This window comes from Balaenoptera musculus, chromosome 8, assembly GCF_009873245.2.
Source record: "Balaenoptera musculus isolate JJ_BM4_2016_0621 chromosome 8, mBalMus1.pri.v3, whole genome shotgun sequence".
Classification (NCBI taxonomy): domain Eukaryota; kingdom Metazoa; phylum Chordata; class Mammalia; order Artiodactyla; family Balaenopteridae; genus Balaenoptera; species Balaenoptera musculus.
This window is the reverse complement of record NC_045792.1, coordinates 104,502,087-104,524,364: the sequence shown is the minus strand read 5'-3', so window position 1 is coordinate 104,524,364 and position 22,278 is coordinate 104,502,087. Positions and strand designations below refer to the sequence as shown.

General features: G+C 55.4%; 1 protein-coding gene across 5 annotated transcripts; it reads right to left on the bottom strand.

The window, feature by feature from the left end:
- Nucleotides 1–472: 472 nt before the first annotated feature.
- On the bottom strand, nucleotides 473–21,534 carry SYT12 (synaptotagmin 12). 5 transcript variants are annotated; one of them, XM_036860644.1, is made up of 8 exons: nucleotides 21,453–21,534; nucleotides 15,367–15,423; nucleotides 10,477–10,670; nucleotides 7,696–8,088; nucleotides 4,885–5,100; nucleotides 4,071–4,191; nucleotides 3,069–3,202; nucleotides 473–1,687 (listed from the first exon to the last, which is right to left on the bottom strand). In XM_036860644.1, exons 1-8 carry the CDS (start codon nucleotides 21,478–21,480, stop codon nucleotides 1,514–1,516), a joined length of 1,317 nt encoding a protein of 438 aa, XP_036716539.1. In that variant the 5' UTR covers nucleotides 21,481–21,534; the 3' UTR covers nucleotides 473–1,513. The 5 variants fall into 5 exon arrangements, with proteins under 5 accessions (XP_036716539.1, XP_036716540.1, XP_036716541.1 ...); XM_036860645.1 differs by having other exon boundaries at nucleotides 20,975–21,509; XM_036860646.1 differs by lacking the exon at nucleotides 21,453–21,534 and adding an exon at nucleotides 14,804–14,846 and having other exon boundaries at nucleotides 476–1,687.
- Nucleotides 21,535–22,278: the final 744 nt, after the last annotated feature.

Genomic DNA, 22,278 nt, shown 5'->3' with positions numbered 1-22,278 from the left:
CATCCCTGTAACCCGGCGGGGCGCCCACCCCTCAGCTACAAGGGGCGCACAGCTGCCTGCTTCTCTGGGGCTGCCTTCGGCAGCTTGGAGCTGCCTCAGTGACACCTAGAAGGCCATGCACGCCTTCCCTCCAAGACTCCTGTGGGTGTGTAACAGCCCAGCCCTTGGCTTCTGGGCAGGACTCCTCTGGGGTGCCATTCGCACAAGCCCTCACCGTTGGGACTCCGCTGAAGCCACAACCTGCCGGCTTCTTCGCTTGCCCCAAAGCTCCCTCTCTGCCTTACAGGTTTCTCCTGAGGGCTCTCCCCCAATAAACCCCTTACCTGCGAATCTCAGGGTCTGCTTCTGGAATCAGCCTTGGGCAGCTGGTGTCCTGGGGGTCTGAACCAGGCTCCAGAGCCACCTCCTCCCCTAGCATTCAAGCCTGCCCCCCCCACTCCATCCTGACCCCCTCAACTTCCCCTCACCGTCACCGCTCAGGCCGCCCCTTCCTGCAAGGCCCAGCCCAAGGCTTCCTGCTCCACTGTGTCCCCCCAGGTGCCTGCTGCCCACAGAGGCCTCTCCCATGCCCCTCGGCAGTCTGTATGCTGCCGCCCCATTGCCCACCAGCCCCCCAAAGGCTGAGGCATCTCTCTTCCCCGCAGGGCCTGGCCTGGAGGGACACCAACAAACGCCGTGGAGCCAATGCCTGAACACAAGGACCTGGGTCTGGGGCTCTTTGGACCCCTGGGCCTTATAAGGGTGACAGTTGTATTTCATAGAGGATGACCCAGCGTCCCAGGTGGCCTGCGGGCCACTGATTGGCCTGGTCCCTCGGTCTCTCCTCCTGCCCAGAGAGAGGCCCTTGTGTCCACGGCAGTAGGGTGAGAACTGCATTTGTGACGGGGATGTTCTTACCCTGCCATGCTGCAGATGGGCCACTGGCCTGGGACACTCAGTTCTTTCCCTGCCCCTCACAGCATAGCTCCCATCTTGTCCCCCAGCTCCCCGGCCCCAGCGCCCTCCCCAGGTCTACGTGGAGGGGCCGCCATCCGCCAAGAGCAGATCACCACGGCAAGGGGATCTTGTCTTCCCGACTCCTAGGGGCTGTGCCTTGTTCGTGTCACCCCAGCCTGTGCCTTGCACAGCACCTGGCCTCCAAGACTCATGGTCCTTGTGCATGGTCTCCCAGCAGGGATGGGATGTGGGGAGCTCTGAGAGGCCAAGGCCCCCCCAAGGCCAAGGGACAGGCCTGTTGGGGAGCTCAAAATGGGAGCACAGTGGGCCAATGCCTGGCTGCCCTCCCCGGGCCCTGGCCAGGCCACGGCTGGTCCTCAGTGGGAGACAACCCTTGGTCCCTAGACATCCAGCCGGGCCTGTTCCTCCACCGCAGCCTGGATAGAGGGACCAAGATGGCTCTTGGGGACTCCACTGGGGGACCCCAGCGTTCATGGTTCCAGCCAGACTACAGAGAAGGGTGTTGGAGCTGAGTTCATGCCGGGCTCCAGTGCCCACCCGGGCCCTGCCCTGGCTGCTAGTTTCGCCGGACAGGGTGCCACATGGACACGGGCCTGCGCAGCGTGGCCAGCATCTGGTTCCAGTGCGTGGTGCCCATGCCACTGGCCGATGGCCCGATGATGACGTGGCCCACGTTGTCCCCACGGCCATCACTGCTGCTCTCAGCTACCGTCACACGGAGAGACAGGTCCTGGGGAGGAAGTGACATGGGTGCTAGGGACCAGGGGCAGTGCCAGAGGTCCCCCATGACCCCCAGGCCCAGCGGGGTGCCAGGCACGGCCCCCTGAATCCTCACCTCTGACCTGTCTAACCTCACAGCCCAGATGCAAATGCTGGCCTCACCACTTCCTTGCTGCATGACCTTGGGCAGTGACTTGGGCTCTTCCTACCTCAGTTTCCCCATCTGTAAAATGGTGATAATCATAGTTCCCACCTGTTCTGGGAACGAAATGAGTTAAAAGGTTAAAAGATGTAAAGCACTTAGAACAGTGCCTGCACACAGTCAGAGCATTATAGATGTCTGTTGTTAATCCTGAGATAATCATATGTTGGACTCATAACAGGAAGGGAAAGAACTTGCTTGAGATCAAAGTGGTGAAGCTGAAACTGGAACGCAGCCTGACTTCTCTCCTTCCCCTCCCCCCCCCTCCTTCCCCCACCTCCGGTCCCAAGAAGCGTCTCGCCCTAGGAGGCTGTGGAGTAGGAGTAGTGGCACTATGAACACCCAGGGAAGCAGGAGGCAGATGGGTGGACTGTCCCATGAGGGTGGCAAGGCAGGACCAACCAGGGATGCTGCGATGTTTGCCTGGATTACGAACACCCAGAGTGCGGCAGAGTTCTGGGCTTTCAAATTCAGACCGGGTATCCCAAGAGGGGAGATTAGGGGGTTTCTGTACAGCCCCAGGGCCAAGGGGCAAGTTTTGGCTCAAGGCACAAAAGGACTTTCTCACATGGTCAGGAATGCCCAAGGATGGAAGGAAGGAGTGAGGGAAGGTAATGAGCTCCCCATCCTTTGAGGTATGCAAGCCAGGCCACTTCTGTGGCCCAGGGCACATCCTCTGCAGTCCTCCCACCCTTGGCCTGTGATATCTGTGCTGGGAGGGGGTCTCCCTGGGGCACATCGCCTGCTGAAGGCCAGGGGGGTCTGGGAAGCTCCACAAGGCCTCTGTAGGCAGAACCTCAGGAGATTTAGGGCCAGAGCTCTGGGCGTAGGGTCAGTCCTGGCTCATCCCTAGTCCTTTGCAGGTCCCTCCACCGGGAACTGTCTTCCCCCAGATCTCAGCTTAGCTACCCCCACCTGCAGAGGCCTCCCCTGATTGCCAAGGTCTGGCATGCTCTTAGTGGATGGGGATTGTCTGGGGACTTTCCTGCCTGTCCCTTGTGAGTGCCAAGGAAGCAGTGCCCGTGTCCTCAGCACCCACCAGAGGGCTGGTACCTAGTAGGTGCTCAATACACGCTTCTCGACTAGAAAGGTGATGCCTTAAGGCAAACCATCACCCCCTGCAGGAGCTCTGAGGAGCTAGATTAGAGGGGATAGAGGGGCCCCCACACCCTGCGCCATCCCCCCTCACCTGGAGCACAATGGCTGGCACTGAGAAGATCATGGCTTCATTGAACACTGGGTTAGGGTCGTCTCTCTTCACAGCCGTCTTCTTTTTGCTCATCTTCCTCCCATCCTGCAGCAGGTACACCTTGACGAAAGGGTCTGCGGGCCGGGAGGGGGGTGGGGGTGAGAGCCAGTGCTACACTCACTTGGCATAGACCTGCCCAGTCACAGCGGCTCACCGGCCACTCTCTCCTGCAGTCCTGCCATCAGTCCTTTATTGCGTTCCTATTTTACAGATGAGAAAACTGAGGCTCACGCGCGAGTCAGGAGAAGAGCTGGGCTTTGGACTCAGGCAGCCAGCCCCCCAGCCCACACGAGTGCTCCCCTCACGTGAGGCTCTGGGGAGCTCAGCAGACCCACCACTTTTCATTCTATAAATGGCCCAAACGCAGATGTCAGCCCCGAGTCACCCGGCGCCTGCTCGGTGGAGCCTGACTCAAGGACGTGCAGCTCTGGAATAACGAGTCGTTGTCTGCTCATCACTTACCACCCACTCGGTGTCCTTGCTGCACCTGCCTGGACCCGGGTCCCCCAGGCTCCTGTAGCCCTCAGTTTTCAGCCCTCAGTTTTCAGTTACTCGGGGCTGAGGCTCCTGCAGACCTGACGCATCAGGTCCTGCCTGGCACCCACACCATCTCCATGGCCCTGGTCCCCGTTTGGGATCTGGGATGCAGTCCAGCCTCCGGGAAACGCCTACCTTGTTTTCATACCAGTGCCCCAGCCTCCTGCTCTCAGACTCCCATCCCTCCCCAACAGGGGCTCCCTGCCAGCCTCCGTGGTTCCCATGTTTCCCCAGCTAGATTAATCTTCCCACTGTGCATGGCTCCTGAGCCCAGCCAAAGCCAGGGGCGGGGGGCCTGGCACTGTGCCCTACACCTGCTGATGCCTCCAGGTGCCCAGGGCTTAGCAGCTGGGCCACGGCTCCCACCTGCCACACGGTGGAGCCAGGCAGCCAGGAGGGCCTTACCCGCTGTGGTCTTGTCGTTGGTCCAGATGAGATTCTTGGCTTTCACCACGACCACTGTAAGGCGCTCGGCCGTCGGGAGGTAGCTGAGGGACAGCAGGATCTCGCCCACAGCGTCGGCGGCCTGGAGGACAGGCGGGTGACTCACAGGGCTTCTGCCCCCTGGACTTGAGGGGCCCAGGGAAAGGCAGAAGTTTCCTTCTCCACTGAGAAGTTGCTGCTCTTGGGGCCCCTTACACCAGGGCACCAGGCTGGTGGGATCGAGAAAGGGACCCCTCCCCCACTCCACGGCGCCATCCCTGCCTCGTACCGGGTATGGGTCCTGCCTTGGAAGGAAGGCCAGAGGTTGCCTGTCAAATGCAGCAACAAAATGCAGTTATGTTCCTTCATTCCAGACCAGAGAAAACATTCTCTGGTAGTAGCACTTACAGGTCCAGGTGGACCGGAATTAGTAGATCATTTGCTTAAATAACAGTGATGCTGCCTGAGCCCTGCTACATTTACGACGGTAAACTGCAGCTTGGCCTCTGTCTGACATAACTCACTTGAGGGCCAGAGGAGTACTTCCCTAACAGAAGCTCTACAGGCGTAGACCTTCTAAAGGTTTGGTGGTAGGAGCAGTAGAAGGGCTGTAAACAGTGGTCAGGGTGCCTTTCATTTGCATGCAGTAAACTGAGTTTCCCTGAGTGTGGCTCAGCTCTTTCTCTAATCTCCTAAAGATGTTGGTGTTCAGGCTGTCGCGAGGACAGTGGATTCCCTCCTCTAAAGTGTACACGTATGACGCTGTCCTCAGGCACAGGCAGGTGGGCGGGCTTACCTTGTTCTGGTCCTGTAGGTAGAGCCAGCCGCCGAAGGGCTGCAGCGGGAGGTCAAGCACAGAAAGCTTCAGCTCCACCACCCCTGTGCTCACATTCCGCTCATCTTCATCGATGCCAAACACGGAAAACCGCAGGCTCTTCTCCTCCAGGGCTGCAGGGTCCAGGGGGATGGAGAACTTCTCGTCGAAGAAGATGGAGTAGGCGTTCCTCTGGATCTGCAGAGAGAAAGGGCAGTGGAAGGAGGTCCAGAGCTGGGGAGGAGGTGGCAGCCAGATGCCTGCGAGGCCATGGTAGGGAGTGAGCACTGGATGGGGAGTCTGGAGACCTGGGCTAGCGTCCTGGCTCTGTTGTCCCCACACTGCAATGCCAATCCTTCCTTTGGTGGCTCAGCCCTGATGATATAAAAGCCCCTTGTCCTCTTCTCAGTGGTGGCCAATCTAGTGGCCTGGCATTCGAAGCTTCCACAAGCTGACCCCAACTGATTCCCATCCTCAGTGCCCATGGGTCCACAGAACCCTTGCAATGTGCTGGCTGAGCTGGCCATCTTTCTTGCACGTGTTCAAGTCCAGCCCTGGGCCAGGCATGCAGTGAGTAGGGATAACTGTCTGTGAAGTTGAGAGTCGCTGATGTCCCATCCCGCGTGGGGCCTGGCCTAGGACTCTCTGAACGTTACGGGGTGGATGGACCGATGGAGTGACGAGGCAAGGCTGGGCAGGCTCTGTTTCTAAGCCTAGTTCTGCCTGGTGGGCGCCACTGGCCTCCTCCCAGGAAGCCGTGGGCAGGCCTTCTGGGAAGGTGCACTTGTGGGCACTGATCCCCCTTCCGTGGGGGGCTGCTTTGGTCACTGCCTGGCGATATTTTAAGAGAGGAGATCTCATCCCTGGCGCCTCGCCTGATGCCGGGGGACTGCCCAACCTGGGGGCAGCCCCCCACTCACTGGGATTGGCTGGGCTGCGATGTTAAGAAGCCTGCATTCTTGGGAATGAATCTGTTGGCACCTCCAGGTGCCCCGAGCTGCGCTCTTCGGTCACTGTCTGGGCTGGAGAAGCCTCTTCTTACCTTGCGCCCTGGAAGCTACATCACCTACCCAATCACCTGCTTGAGAACCAAGGGCAACCCTTCCTTCACGGGATAAAGCCCACCTCCTGATCCTGACCCTGACATTCAGGCTTTTCACGATCTTTGGCCCTAAATTCCTTCCTCTGGCCATATCAGCCCCTTGACTGTCCCCTGCCCATAGGAGCACAGGCTCCCTGAAGATCCATTCTCTGCACGTTGCACTTTATGAGCACGTGGAGACCCCGGGGGTCGAGGCCTGGATCTCCTGCTCACTTGCTGGGGTTGTCGTGGGCAAAGCACTTTCCTGAGCCTCAGTTTCCTCATCTGTAAGATGCCCTCAATCCATCCCCCATCACTGGGGCTAATGAGAGGGTCGCGGATGTGTTGGGCTCTGGGAACCAGGTTCTCAGCATACATCAGGCCGTGGTGGCTGCTGTCAACGAGCCGCCTCAAGGGATGTATCCAGAACCGCCCAGGTCCTCCAGGCAGCTGAGGCCACGGGCAGCGTGGATCTGGGCTCAACAGGAACACTTCATGGTCCTGAGAGACGACAGTCCATTGAGCGCTCACCAAGGACTGGGCTAAGGACTTTGCATTTCCTGAAGCGCTGTGATGCTCACTTGACAGATGGGAAAACTGAGTCACAGAGAGCTTAAGTGACTCACCCAAGGTCACACTTCTAGGAAGGAGGGAACCAGGATCTGAACCCAGGCAGTCAGGCTCCAGGGTCCTGCTCCTAACCACCCACTGGACTGCCTCTCTGAAGCTGGCCTCCCCTTCTCGGCCCTACATACGCCCTGGTGGTTGGTTCTAGACCCTCCTAGAGAGAGGGGGGCAGGGTGGGGCCGGAGAGGAATGACAGTCTCCACCTCTGAGCAGCAGCCACTTTTCAGCACAGGAAACAGGACTGGACACAGGTGGGTCTCTGAGGAGCCAGAGGCACTTGACCTCAGGATCCTCCTGCTCTGGTCAGAGCCCGTGCTGGGCAGCAGGGTGTCTCACGTAGACCTCTCTCTCTCTCAGCAAGGGGAGCGGATCGTGGAGGGGTATCCTGGGGGGGTGTGCTGGGTCCCTCTCCTTGCCCCTCCCGGCTTATTCTGCACCCTGCCCCCTGCTTTCGGCCCCAGGGGCTGACCTCCATGGGCTGCATCAACAGGCTCCCTAGGCCTCTGGCTTCCGGTGGGGTCAGCCAGCAGGGGTCACTGGAGGGAAACCAGAGGTTGGAGGGAGGTCGGGGTGCTTATTCCTCCAGGTCCTTCTCTGCAGGATCGCTACGAGCAGACGGGCACAGCGCCTATCCAGGTGGCCCTCTGCACACACTGGTCTCTAGGTAACCTCGCGTTCCCCTCGTCCCCTCAGGCCAGGGTACCACGCCATCCCTGAGGTCACCCCACACACAGCATTATAACAGTCCTGTTATTAAGCTCTCCCCAAATTAGCCAACATGAGCTTGTCATCCCTTCCCTGCCAGGACCCCAAGTTGACACAATTGACAACTGACAATTACCACACACTGGATTCACGTGGCAGGACTGCTGAGAACTGCACACAACGGGGAGCCGGCAGGTGGAGCCCCAAACTCCCAGTTCTGTCCTCCCCATAGCCAGCACCTTCCGCTCTGGGATCAGCATCCAAATCTGCTCTCTGGCGCCCTCCTCAGATTCTGCCTGGACCTGCACCCCTGCCTGCCTGGGCAGGACTCGTGAGAGCCCGGGGCACACGGCTGCCCCGCCCTCCCAGCCCCCACTTACCCGGGAAATGCCCACGATCTGCTCCTCCGGCAGCAGGCTGACGCGCATGAAGCAGGACTCAAAGCTGGCTTCCTCCCGCTCCAGGAGGTCCTTGCCCTGCAGCACAGCCACGTGGAGGGTGTGGGAGGCGGCATCGTAGTCCATGCTCACCTCCACCTGGCCCAGCGTGAAGTCCTGCCCGAAGGTGTTGCTCACGGAGGAGATGGAGTTCAGGGAGTCGGCCGACTGGGATTTTCGGAGGGCCCCGTAGGGGGCCAGGTCCAGCTCACGGCCCATCAGCTCCAGGGGTCCCAGCTCGCTGATGCTCTCAAAGGTGTCCTCAATGCTGAGGCTGCCTTTGCGACTGGGTGGCCCCCTAGTGCTGGTCCGCTGGGCATTCCAGGCAGGCACTCTCTGGGGGTGAGAAAAAGGGACATGGGAGCATCGGAAGGGCAATAGGCATGGTCTTGAAGAGACAGCAAAGAGATATGGTAAGCCCTGTTCATGCAAGGCACCTCCAAGTTCCCCTTTCGCAAAAACAGGGCATACCTTAGGAAGGTCCATCTTTATTGTTATTTCATGTCAGTTTTCTCTCCCTAACCAGGAGGTAAGAGAGCTTTTTCTCAAAATGTTTATTTATATGGACTGAGTTTCATACATAAAGATGTTCACTGCAGTGACGTTTATAAAAAGGAAAAATAGTTAGCAATCTAAGCGTCCAGCAGAAGGGGAATGGGTAAGAAAACTAGAGTACCGATACTCAATACATGACAGAGCAGCCTCAAAGGAAGTTTACAAAAATGTCTACCACATGAGAAAGTTTTCATGTTGGATAACACTAACTCTAATATTCAAATTTTTCTTTTCTCTCAATTGACCTTGGGATTTGAGAAAACAAAACCTTTGTACAGTAAGCATCTCCCATGTTGGTACATAGCCTTCATTACCATAATTTTTAATGGTCCCCTTAATTTGCCATTGAGTGGATCACCATAGTTTATTTTACTATTCCCCTACTGTTGGACATTTATATTGTTTTTTTCACAAATATAAACAATGCAACATTGAATAGCTTTCTTTTTTTTTTTTTGGCCGCGCTGTGCAGCATGCGGGATCCTAGCTCCCTAACTAGGGAACGAACCTGTGCCCCCTGCAGAAGTGCAGAGTCTTAACCACTGGACCGCCAGGTAAGTCCCTTGAATAGCTTTCTTAAAATCTTGACTTAGAGGACAGAGTCCTTTTTTTTTTAATCTATTTTATTTATTTTTTATTTTTGGCTGTGTTGGGTCTTCGTTGCTGCACGCGGGCTTTTCTCTAGTTGCTGCGAGTGGGGGCTACTCTTCGTTGCGGTGCGCAGGCTTCTCATTGCGGTGACCTCTCTTGTTGTGGAGCACGGGCTTTAGGCACATGGCTTCAGTCGTTGTGGCATGTGGGCTCAGTAGTTGTGGCTTTCGGGCTCTAGAGCACAGGCAGTAGTTATGACGCACAGGCTTAGTTGTTCCGCGGCACGTGTGATCTTCCCAGACCAGCGATCGAACCCGTGTCCCCTGCATTGGCAGGAGGATTCTTAACCACTGTGCCACCAGGGAAGTCCCGAGGACATAGTTCTTTTGAAAGTTTTTTTTTTTTTTTTTTTTTTTATGGCTGTGTTGGCTCTTCGTTTTTTCTGTGCGAGGGCTTTCTCCAGTTGTGGCAAGCGGGGGCCACTCTTCATCGCGGTGCGCAGGCCTCTCACTATCGCGGCCTCTCTTCTTGCAGAGCACAGGCTCCAGATGCGCAGGCTCAGTAATTGCGGCTCACAGGCCCAGCTGCTCCGCGGCATGTGGGATCCTCCCAGACCAGGGCTTGAACCCGTGTCCCCTGCATCGGCAGGCAGATTCTCAACCACTGCGCCACCAGGGAAGCCCCTTTTGAAAGTTTTTGATACATGTTTCCAAAATGCTCTTTGGAAAAGTTGTTGCAATTTACAGTCCTTCCAACTGAGTGAGAGATAATTCCTTCCAAAACCCCAAATGAGCGAGCATGTGGGACCTTTATCTGGTAACAGATTCTGGCTGTGCTCTCTGGAACTCTACATGATGTTAGAAAAATTCTCTGCCAGTGTTAAGTGATGAAGCATTTAGCAATATATAGAGAGCCCTAAAAATGTTTATACTCCCTGATACAGTAACTTCACATCTGGGCATTCATTCAAAGTATGTAATCCCAAATGAAGACAAAGTTTTACATGTAAACCATTTACTGCATTATTTATAGTGGCATTTAGTAAATCATGGCACATACATAAAAAGGAATCTTAGGCAGCCATTAAAATAATGTTTACAATCAACAATATGAGAAAGTGCTTCAGTTTTAAGTGAGATGAAAAGGGTAGGGTATAAAATTCTATGTAGAAATGACACCCATTGTGTAAAAACTATGCATGGAAAAAAGACCGGGGGGAGGGGCCTAGATTTAAAATATTGGAAAGAAATAAATCAAAATGTTAATAGTTAGAAGACAATTCACAGTTGCTTGCCTCTGGGTGGTGGCATTTGGGGAGGTTTTTCTTATTTTTATTTTCCTGTATTTTTCACAGGATGGTGTTTTAGCTTGAAAGCATTCATTCATTCGCCAAGTATTCATGGATTACCTAGCACTGGGCTATGTTGGAGATGTGGGGGAGGACAAGGGTCCCTGTTCACAGGAGGAAATTAACCAGGAGGGAGTGAGGGGGGAGGGAGTGGGGGCCAGTCCTGAGAGTGGACGGTTGGGGCGTGGGGTGTACAGTCCACTGTGCACCCACGAGAACAGAAGCCTCACCTTCTGCCGGGCCTCTGCGTAGTTCTCACCATACTTCTGCTGAAGGTACCTGTAGTCGTAGTTTGGGAACGGGGAGGGGCTGGGGAAGCTCCCCGACGTCCAGAGCTTCCACAGGCTCACAGCTGCAATTCCCAGCAGTGCCAGGGCCCCGGCAGCATAGACACCCACTTCCCAGTCCGGGGGGCTCTTGATGACTGCAAGGCAAGAGCAGAGCAGTCTCTCGTTAATGGTCACTAGGAAGCCTCAGTTGTTACACATTCCCACCCAGAGAGCCCGTAGTTCAGCACTGACTTGCTTATTCATTGAAAAAATATTTATTGAGTGTCTACGATGTCTGGTTCTGTGCTGGGTGCTGGGGATCCAGTGTTGAACAAGCTATACACCCTCTGATATCTGCTTTTAGCTCCTTTCCACAAAAACATACATTACTATCAGGAGCGACACTTGGGTAGAGCAGATGAAGAGCTGTGAACAATGGTTAAATATTCCTTAGGCTTTAAACAGGTAGGGTTTTTTTTTTTTAATTAATTTATTTTATTTTTGGCTGCACTGGGTCTTTGTTGCTGCACGGGGGCTTCTCTCTAGTTGAGGTGAGCAGGGGCTACTCTTCGATGCAGTGCGCAGGCTTCTCATTGTGGTGGCTTCTCTTGTTGCAGAGCACGGGCTCTAGGCACGTGGGCTCAGTAGTTGTGGCTCACGGGCTTAGTTGCTCTGCGGTATGTGGGATCTTCCCGGACTAGGGCTCGAACCCATGTCCCTTGCTTTGGCAGGTGGATTCTTAACCACTGTGCCACCAGGGAAGCCCCAGGTGGGGTTTTTCTTGCCTCTTTGAGTTCCCTCTACCTTCAGAGGACTTCTGCTTCCAGATAATCAATGCAGCCTGTTGGGATCTGAGGAAAGTGGAAGGGAACTTGGGGGAGAAAACGAAATGACCCCCTTTTTGCCTCAAACCTCATCTAAAACAATCCAATGTCCATCAACTGATGAATGGGAAAATGAAATGTAGTACATCCATACAATGGAATATTATTCAGAAATAAAAAGGAATGAAATGATACATGTTATAACATGGATGAACCTTGAAAACATCAAGCTAAGTGAAAGAAGCCAGTGCCCCAAGACCATATGTTGTATGATTCTATTTCTATGAAATGTCTAAAAGAGGCAAATCTATACAGACAGAAAGTAGATTAGTGATTGTCAGGGGCTGCCAGGGGTTGGGGGGAGTAGGGGGAAATGTGGAGTATGGGGTTTATTTTTGGGGTGATGAATATATTCTAAAAGTTGATTGTGCTGATGGTTGCACAGTATACTGAACTGTACACTTTAAGTGAGTGAATTTATGGCATGTGAGTTTTATCTTGATAAAGTTGTTACCAAAAAACAAAAAACAAACAAACAAAAAACTCAGCCAGAAGTGAGAGGTGGCTGTAGGCCGGGCAGGGCTTGGGGACAAATCCAGATGCTCAAATGCGTTCTGTCCACTGATGTTTTAATAACCTCACTTATCTGAGCCTCACTGCCCCCAAACAGTAATTAACTACCCCCTCAACTGTGTTGGGTAAGTCCTCACCTAGCACAGAGCTTGGCCCACGGCAGAACCATAAATGTTAAGTCACTCTACTGGGAAACCTGGCCCTGCATTCCCAAAAGAAGCCAATGAGATAGTAGGATTCGTTTTGCAGAAGATAGCACTGTTGGCAAATATAATTCTCTAAACCATTCTCAGTGTTGCCTCTAGACTCGATTCAAATGGGGAAACTGAGACACACAAGAACTTGCCCAAGGTCACAGAGCCAAGAAGGTGTGGCCCTGGGATCCTAACACCGGCAGCCAGACTCCAGAGCAAGCAGGGGTAAAAACCACTGCCCCACCCGGCCTCCACCCAGCACGGTTCCCTAGCAGCAGGGCGGAGAGATGTGGGGAGGGTGTGTCAGGGGTGGAGATTTCTCATCACACAGCCACTGAGCACCTACTGTGTGCGAGCGCCCTGTGGAGCGGGTCAGTCCCAGGCCCAGCCCCTGTCCTTAATAAGTGGCTCATAGTCTAGGGGGTGGGGTGGGCAGATAAATAGACAACAGAGTGATGGGGGTCGTGATGAGAACAGCCCAGGAGGGCTTCCCAAAGAGGGATGCCTAAGCTGGGATATGCAGGAGTAGCAAGAAGTGTGCCGGCCAAGGTGCCAGGGACCAGGAGTTTAGGGAAGGAAGAGGGGGGTGTGCAAAGCTCAGAGCGTTCAGAGCACCCAGTGAGAGAGAGGGAAGGGGGCATTTGGGGATGGAGGGGCCACTGTCCCCGCTCCCCAAAGCCTGCGTAGGGAGGAATCATCCAGCAGTGGGAGGCCCCAGCCGGGCCCTGCTCTGCTGAGCCCAGCCAGCTCCAGCCAGAATCTACAATACTCGTTCACCCCAGAGAAGGGCAGGGCCCAGCCTTCAGCCCTGGCATTTACGCAGCACTTAGCGCCCTATGAGTTCCCTACCTCCACTTTCTAGAGGAGAACTGAGGCTGATAGCAGTTAAAGAACACATCTATTGGGTTGGCCAAAAAGTTCGTTCGGGTTTTGGGGCCCAGCTGATGGACAAACCCGAACGAACTTTTTGGCCAATCCAATATTTATGGGCTCAAGGCCACAGGGGTGAGAAATGGAGAGCGTGGTGCAGGTGCCTTGGCTCCCTGAGGCCACCTCACCTCCCTGGCTCCAGTCTCCTCATCCAGAAAGAGGAGATGACACCAGAAACATCCCCATCCAGTGGTTCTACCCCAAAGGAATATGATTCTAAGGGAAAAATCCCAACAAGTTTTATGTCTGGAGTGAGTCATCGAGTCTGTATTTATAACAGCAGAAATCTGGAAACAGCCTGAAGGTCCGAGCAAGGGTGCCGGTGGTGCTGTCTCAGGAGGGGCTGTCACTGGGCTTTGAGAATGACAGTTGAGGTCATCAGGATGTCACTGTGGCAATGCAGAGAATCATTTCAGGCATTGTTAAGAGGGAAAAAAAAAACACAAACCAATCTCCAACATGGTATAAGCACATGATTTTGATGTAAAAATCACGCAGCGTATGGGCAAGGGCTGGGCGGACCAGGGAGGGATGGGAAGAGCCAGAGATGCGGATGGAGGGACAGCGAGCAAACCTGTTTACTCCTGACTCTGTTGCGAGAATGTAATTTGTAGGATAAATAAAACCACAACAAAGAGCTACCGGAGCCCAGGGCCAAGACCTGGCCAGGCTCTCAGGAAGCCCTGGGAGTCTGGCGAATAGGGGATGGGATGGGAACGTACCTGGTGCCTGGAGAGTGAAGTGCATGTGCGGGGGGCTCCCACCTAGACACACACACAGCCCCAGCCAGCTCACAGGGCCTTGGGTGCTGCCAGGGGGCGGGCCAGGGCCCGGGCACAGAGTGCACATAGGCGATGGGCACAGCAAAGTGGCAAAGCAGCGCCAGGCTCCCCTGAGAGTGAGGATCCGGGGGCTGAGGGCCTGAAGCCAGCACCCTGGCTGGCATAAAAGGGGGGCAGGGCCAGGGGCACGAAAGGAAAAACCCCAGCAAGCTGACATGAAATGATGACAGTTAATGCTCATTTATTTACTCATTTTATTGCGTACCAGCCTCCGGAAGGTATGAGAAGAATTTCCCAGGGAAGTGAGGTCTGAGCTGAGACCAGAAATGAGGAAGGAGGAATCTTAGTAATAATCGTTCCCTTACTATTTTCTATTCGCCAGGCTCTGTTCCAAACACTTCATGTATACTAACCCACTGAGTCCTCAGAACCACCCTGTGAGGAAGGTTCTATTATTATCCCCATTTTACAGACGATGAAGCTGAGAGATAGATAGAGGAGCTATTCACTGCCAGACAATCTGGCTCCAGATCTGTGCTCAAAATCTCCACACCAGTCTCAAGGCCTTAGCCAGGCAGAGGCAGTAAGCACCCCAGGGGAAGGGAACAGCATGTTCAAAGGCCCGGAGGTCGGGGAGAGCTGTGTTCACACTGTTGGGCACTTCACACACGTTAGCTCGTTGAATCTTCCCAGCAGTCCCTGAGGCAGGCCGCATTGCCCCCATTTTACAGATGAGTAAATGGAGGCTCAGAGAGGTTTCAACATTTACTGATGGCCACGCCAGGGCCTGGACCAAGACCTGTGAGCCTGCAGGTGAAAAGTGAAAATTCCTGGCTGGGAGTTGGGAAAGGTGGTTCCCCCTTGTACGTCCTTCAGCTCAGCCCTGGGCTGGCTGGGGTCTGAGCTAGGGGAGCAGCTGGAGTGATGGGGAGCACTGGCCTGGGAGTCAGGAGACCTGGGTCCATGTCCTGACCCTGTTACTTACTTAGTCACTCTCCCTTTCCTTTGCTGAGCCTGCCTTCTCCCATCTGTAAATGGGTAGGGGAACATAAGGAGAAAAGGTGGCGAGTGTACTTCAGTTCTGACACCATCCATCGTCAGCTGGAGTGTGTTTGGTGTCTTGAGGCCGGTCCCAAGCTCAGTGCCTGCAGGAGCACACACGAGGAGAAGGTGGGAGCTGCCATCCCTGGACTGGGCGACCTCTGAGTTTAATGTCCTGTTGCTCTAACATCGACCTTCCTGGGTTTCCTCGCCTTTGGATCCAGGAATGGCCCCAGGGGAGTGGATTCTGCATGACAGGCTCGACCTTAGGGAGCAGCAGCACATGGGCCTCCTGGGGGATTCCCTCAAGTCCTTCCACTGAAGCAGAAAGACGAAGAGACCTCAGACTGGCCCCAACCTGGCGTCCCCAAGGCTGTGCGATCTTGGGCAACTCACTGACAGTCCTTACCAGTAAAACAGGGCCGTTACTGGTGTCCCACTGACATCCCCCACCCCAGGCCCGGTGGGAGGGTCCTGTGAGATGGCACGTTTGCCGCGGGGACTCACCGCTCAGGTGGTATTCTGCCATGTCCACAGCCATGACGCCCGCCGCAGGGGCTGAGACTGGAAGGGAGAGGAGAGTCAGTGGAGAGGGCTTCAGAGGGTCATCAACCCCCCACTACGGCCCAGGTGCCCATCATCCAGCTCACACTCAGGTGGAGGGGACCTGGGCAAAAGTAGTGTTTCTTTTATTCTTTCATTTTTATTCTTTGGCCGTGCTGCGTGGCATGCAGGATCTTAGTTCCTCGACCAAGGATCGAACCTGGGCCCTCGGCAGTGGAAGTGTGGAGTCCTAACCACTGGACTGTCAGGGAAGTCCCTAAAATAGCATTTTTAAAAAATGGTGTTTAAAGCTCTTTTCAAGCACTCTGAGACCTCATTTCAGGATTGCCAAACGCAAAAACATAAGACACCCAGTGAAACGTGAAATTTCGGATTAGTTTTTAGTAGAAGTATGTCCAAATATTGCATGGGACATGCTTATATTAAAATATTATTCACTGTTTATCTGAAGCTCAAAAGTTGCTGGTGTCCTGTATTTGTATTTGCTAAATCTGGCAACCCTGCTTCACTTCCGTCCTCCCAACAACAGGCTGACCAGCAGTGACTCTGTTACTCCTTAGAGCGGCCCCTCAGGGTGTTCCCTAAGGCTGACTTCAAATGCTTTTGTTTAAATTGGACCCGAAATGCTGCATTTCTACAATATTCTATTATCAGTTCTTTCTCTGCTTGGGATGGTTTCCTCCCCACCCTCCCCTCCCAAGTTTTATGAACCACTGAAGGTTTGAGAGGTTTGAAGGTTTAAGTTGTTCTAGAAAGGTCTAGAAGCTCATACAAGCCATTACCTGCCCAGGCAACTGCTTACGGTTTTATTATTGTTGCTAAGAAGTAAACTGGCTCCCAGACATGTTCTAAATGGGGCGGGGGGTTGAAAAAGGGAGGCTAGGCTGAGCTGTATGGACCTCAGCTCAAGGGACACGGAGGACAGGATGGCCCCGACCCTAACCTCTGCGTTCCCTCGTGGTTCAGAGAGGTGGTTATAAACAGGTAAGATGGGGTACACGGGGCGGTGGCGGGGGGAGACCTGAAGGGTGTCCGTCCACCCAAGGGCAACTGCTTTTCTGTTCCCACGGGAATGCCAATCCAGCCTGGCTGGATCTTCTGAAAAGCCAGATACCGGTATTTTTTAACGTGCAGTTTCTTGATTTTTAAATGTTGCAACCAACTCACAAAAAATGTAAACACCACTGGGTAGAGAGGAAAAGGGTCCTGGGTGGTGGCTAGCCTGTTTGCAACTCCTCGAAGGATTGTGTGGGCTCCCTTTGGGACTGGGGTCAAATCAGGGGGTAAGCATTTTCTAGAATCCTGGGGTTCTCCCCAGTTTGTAGCTCTGGAGTCAAGAAGCTGGGGTGCCTTGATCCAGACAGGGTTATCCAGCACATGTGGGAGTGCCGTAGGTCCCAGGATAGGAGGCCTCGAGAAGCAGGGCGGAACAGGGCCCTGGGGCAAAGCCCTGCCAGGTGCACAGACAGCTCCTTGCTCCCAGCTCCCCTGATGATGCCCCCACTCCCACAGTGAGGTGTGGGTTGTCATGGTGATGGGAGGGCGGCACTAACCTGGAACGGCTTCACCCATGCCAATTCAAGTGGAAGCTCATTGCTGGGACCTGGGCTGGAGATCATGATAAGGACCTTGCTGAGCACCCCTTACACCCAAGCCCTAAGCACTTTGCGTGTATATTACCTCATATATTACCTACCGCTAACAGCCCCTGGAGGTAGGTGGTATTACTATCTCTGGTTTGCAGAAGAGAGTCATGAGGCAAGGAGGTAAAGTCATTTGCCCCAGGCTACACAGCTAAGAAACTGTTCAACCCATGCCATGTGGTTCCACGCTCCCTAACCCCTGTGCCTTACTGCAAGGGGGGCATATGGTTTCAAAAGTTGCCTGAGAACCCGCAGGCCAAATTAGGCACTGTGTACAAGCCCAAGGTGGCCCTACTTCGTGGCAGAAGGGAGTCTGGCTCCACCAAAACACACATGTTAACGTGAACACACATGTCCCAGTCTGCCTCTGCCTTGCTGGGAATCTGATCATGCCATCGGCTTTCTTTCCTGCTTCCCTGGCACAGGCTGACTTCCTGCACGGGGACAGCCCATGCCAGCAGCACACTAGAGTGGGTGGGCTGGGTACACCCCTGCGGCAAGTTCCTGTGGTTGGGGACAGAACCCCGTATCTGCTGTATCAGACCTCTGGCTGTCGAGGGGCCCCCATCTCTCCAAGGCTGGTCCACCTCAGACCCCAGACTCCCACACTGCCCACCTTTCCCCCTCCCCTCATCACAACACCCTGGGAGCTGTGCTTTCAGTGAAGGTGTGAATGACTCTAGGCTCACCCAGGCCAGAAGGTCCCGCAAATGTGCCCTGGGAACGCGAGAAGCCAAAGCACATCTGCCTGAGAGGAGGGAAGAGAGAACCTGGGGGAGACGTCGTCGAGGTTCCTGGGATGGGGCGGCAGCCTGAGCATAGCTGTGAACCCCAGATCTGCCCCCTCTGTAAAATGGGGCTTATGATGGGCTTATCAGGGTGTCAGGAGGGAGGAATGAGAAGTAAGTGCAGTGGGGCTTGGCAAATCTTAGCTGCTGTGCTTACTCGCCTGGCAATGGTCCAAAAGGCCCCTGAACCCCTACTTTGAGCAGTGGAATTGTGTGGGCAGCGCTGCCGGCCTGCAGATGTGTTATATTTGTCTTAAAGTGAGTTACCAACATTTAAAAATTGGGAAATTTCCCATTAAAAAATGGATTTCTTAAAAAAAAAAAGAATAGATTTCCAGCTTCCTGTTAAAAGTAAGATTTGGGAACAGTGGGTCTGTATACCCTGCCCCCCCTCCCCCAAATAGCCAGAGCTGGAGCTGAGTAGGCTCCGTCCCTCAGATGGGGCATCTGCTCTTCCGGCCTGGCACCTCCTACCCTTCCATTCACTTCCAGAACCTGCTGGCCCCTGGAAGCATCTCTGTTCATGAGCCTGGTAAGCAGGCTTCTGGATGAGCTAGGGGAGGTTCAGAAAGGTTAAGTGACTTGCTCAAAGCCGCACAGCCAGCAGTGGTGGAGCTGGGCCTGCCACCCCATCCAGTGCCTCTTCTATTAGCAGCCACAGCCCCTGTGCGAAGGACTTCACGTACGTCTTCCCCATGGCCTCGCCCAAGACCCCTAGGGGGCAAATCCTGTTATTATCCCCACTCCACAGAGGAGGAAAGTAAGGCTCAGGGAAGGGCAGTGAATTTGCCCAGGGTCACCCAGCCAGTAAGCGGAGAGCTGAGACCGAGCCAGATCTGGCTCTGCAGCAAGCGCCCTCCTTAATGGCTTTACTTACTATCCCTGAGACCCCCTGACTCCATCTCACCCACTACTGACAACCTCAGCAGACTCCCACTGGCAGCCTAGAGGTGTGCCAGGTAGAGGGGCTGCGGCTTCAGCTGGGAACAGGATGCTGACGAGGCACATCCGAGGCCAGGGCAGCCTCTGACCAGAGCTTCCCTGCATTTCTGACACACAGGAAATGGGGCACAGCAGCGGTGGGTCAGAGCTGCCCCAAACCTTCATCCGAGCCCCTTCCTGGCACCCTTCCTCACTCCATCTATTCATTCTGGCCCCAAACCCCCAAACCCTAAATTGCATGGCACTTGCTCATTGAAAACAACTCTGGGTTCAGATGCTGGCTTAACCATACCTACCCGGCAATACCTACCTATTGCTGTAAGAATTAGACATAATTCATGCTAAATGCCTAGCGTAGTGCCTGGCTCGTAGTGTGAACACGATACAGACCTGATGACTGAATGGATAAACGGATCCCCCTTTTACAGATTAGGAAGCCGGGGATGGAGTCACTCGGCATATGAGTAGCAACAGTGGGATTGACTCCAAGGTACAATGGATCTGGGCCTGGGCTCTTGGCCACCATGCCACCTCCTGACCAGGCCTTTCCGGGGTGGAGATGGGTGGGAAGAACTGCCACGGGCCTTACTGGAATCTGACCACAGTCGAGGCCTCCTCCTGGGCTTATCAAGAAATGGCTTTCCAGGAATTTGGTGCCTCTGCGGGGGAGAGGGTCCCCATGTCTCTGCTCCCCCTCACCCCATTTCCTTGCTTAGTGTCCCCATGTCACATCTCTGGCTAGCAAGGTTTTGGCTCCCCCTACCCTCACCCTGAGGCCAGCAGGTAATGGGAAGGATCACGGGGTGGTACAGAGGAGCCCTCGACCTTCCAGGCTAGGAGCCTCTTTAGGAGCTTTAGGTTTGAGATCCTTTTCAAGTGCTCCCACTTTCTGGAATAACCACATCCTGCTACCATCCCCCCAAAAGCCCACAAAAACCACAGTACAGACTGGCGAGGATGGTGGTAGCTGGCATTAACTGGGCACCTACTATGTGCTGAGCACTGTACCACAGGTGTTATTTCGGCAAATCCTCCCTGCTGCCCACTGAGGGGGCTGATACTCTTCCCATTGTACTGGTAAGAAAACTGAGGTGCAGGAAAACACTTGCCCGTAGTCACCAGAGCTGACAGGAGGCAGAGTCCAAGGTTGAACTCCAGGCTGGGAGCCCCCTCTCTCCCAAGCTGTTTGGAAAGGCTTCAGATTTCAGGGTGGGGAGGCCAGGGGCTTGGGTCCTGACCCTTCTCCAGACTGGCTGTGTTAATTTGGGTGAGTCTCCTGCCCTCTCTGAGCCTCAGTTTCCCCATTTCTAGTAGGATGCATAGCTCCTGCCGCTCTCCAAACCTGTCACCCACCCCCTGGCTCAGGGAAGAGGCTAACATTCCAGGGTGCAGGTTTCCCAGGCTCTTTGGGGGGAAGGGTGGCCTCACTGGCTGAGGAGGGGAAACCCAGTCCCTCTGCAGCCCATGAAAGAGAGGTCACTAGGAGGGCGTGCTCAGGGCTCCTCCACCCACAGGCCTGGCTCCAGGTCCCCATGTTTGGACCCAGTTCCCCCTTCTTCAGCCCAAATCTACATCCCCAAGGCACTGAGACGGGCAAGCTTCCTCTCCCAAAGAGCAGTGGCATCAAAGGTTGGCAGGGAGACCCTGGAAAGCTCCCCACCCAGGCTGGTGACACCAGACAGAGGCTGAGGATCCTCTTGGCCTCCCAGGGCTTCCTGGCAATGGGGTGCGACATGGGGCATTTCCTGAAAACCCAGCACCCATGCCGCGGTAACCCCCAGGATACATGGGGACCGGAGTGTGGGGGGCTGACCCGGGAGCCGGAGCCGGGAAGAGGGTGTGAGGCGGGGCCGGGAAAGTGGGGACAATCAGGGCGCTGTGTGTGTGTGTGAGGGGCGTGCGTGCAGCGCGGGCGCCGGGGAGGCGTGTAAATGGCCGGGTGAGCCGCGTGTGTGCACACGCGGGGCGGGCGTGCGGGGCACGATGCGATACGCAGTGCATGGAGTGGCCGAGCCGGGGAAGGGCGCCCGGCGTGCGCTGTGCCGGGCTTGCGTGTGCAAGCGCGGCGCGGGTGTGCGATCCGCGCGGGTGTGCAGACGAGCGGGGAGCTTGGAGCCCGGGGGTCCCCGGCGCTGGGAGGGGGCACTGCGTGCATCTGCGCGAAGGGCGCGTACTCACCCCGGCTCCGCGGAGGGGCCGCCGCTCCCGCTCCGGCTCCGGCTTGGGCTCCGGCTTGGGCTCCGGCTTGGGCTCCCGGCTCCCGGCCGGCCTCCCGCAGCGCGCACGCACCGGCGCCAAGCCCGGCCGTCGCCGGCGGAGCCACGCCTGCAGTGTGTCCCCGCGCCCGCCTGGGAGGAGCGCGGCGCGGGCCGGGGGCTCGGCCGGGCCGGGGCGGCAGTCGCGAGCTGCGCCGCAGTCCGGGCACGCTCCCAGGAGCCCGCCGCGCGCTCCCTCACGCTCGCCCGCCCGCTCCCTCTTTAAAGTGACAAACCCGAGCGCTCTCTCCGCTCCCGGGAGTTGCGCGGCGCTTCCGGGGTCTGAGCCGAGGATCCCCAAGCGCTCCCCAGATCCCAGGGGGGGTCGTCCGAGGCAGAAGCCAGCCCCTCACTCCCTGGCCCAGGATGAGTGGGGATGGGGGGGGTGGGAACGTGCTCACCGCGAGTTTCGAGAGGCTGGCGGAGCATTGGGCACGGAGTCAGCAGGCCCGGGTTCTAGCCCCAGCTGCCGCACCCCGGGTTATCCTGTTCCCCTTCTAGGCCTCAGTTTCTTTTTCTGTAAAACGGGCTGGATACTGTGCACCTCCTAGGAACCGATCAGGAAACAGGAGGCCGGAGGTTTCCCCTTCTCTGAATGGTAGGCCAACATCATCTCAGTTAATCCTCACAGTGACTTAATGGTGTCAGTGGTCACTCCGTTTTTTTTTTACAGGAGGAAACAGGTTCAGAGAGGTGAAATGACCTTCCCAAGGTCACAGAGCCAAGGGTCAGAGACAAGACTTGAACCTAGGTCTATGTGACTTTAAAGCCCATACTCTTAACCACTTAGGGGTCGTGCTTTCTCTCCAAAGGAATGAATGAATCATTCAGGAGATATATTTATGACGCCCCCGCTGGATGCTAGGCACAGTGCCAGGTGTGGGCGATCTTCCATCTTCCGGGAACAGGGGGACAAGTCCCTCCCTACCCGCGCAGTCTGGCAGGGAGGCACGCACGCATTAAGAGGGGCTGGGGTGTGCGGGGAAAGGTGCCACGTGCTGTGGGCTCAGTTACCAGGAGAGCAGGCTTGGTGGGTACCTGGGGGGGCTTCTCAGGGGATCTGTAGGATTTGGGATGGGGTGGGAAGAGGGGAGAGGATCTCAGGTGGGGAGCAAGTGTGCCAAGGCAGCAGTGGTTTCTGGATCATCTACCCTCTGGGAGTTCGGGGCTGAAAGCAACCTGTGGGCACTGCCCTCTCAGTAGGAGCTGGGTCTGTGCTGGCCTTGT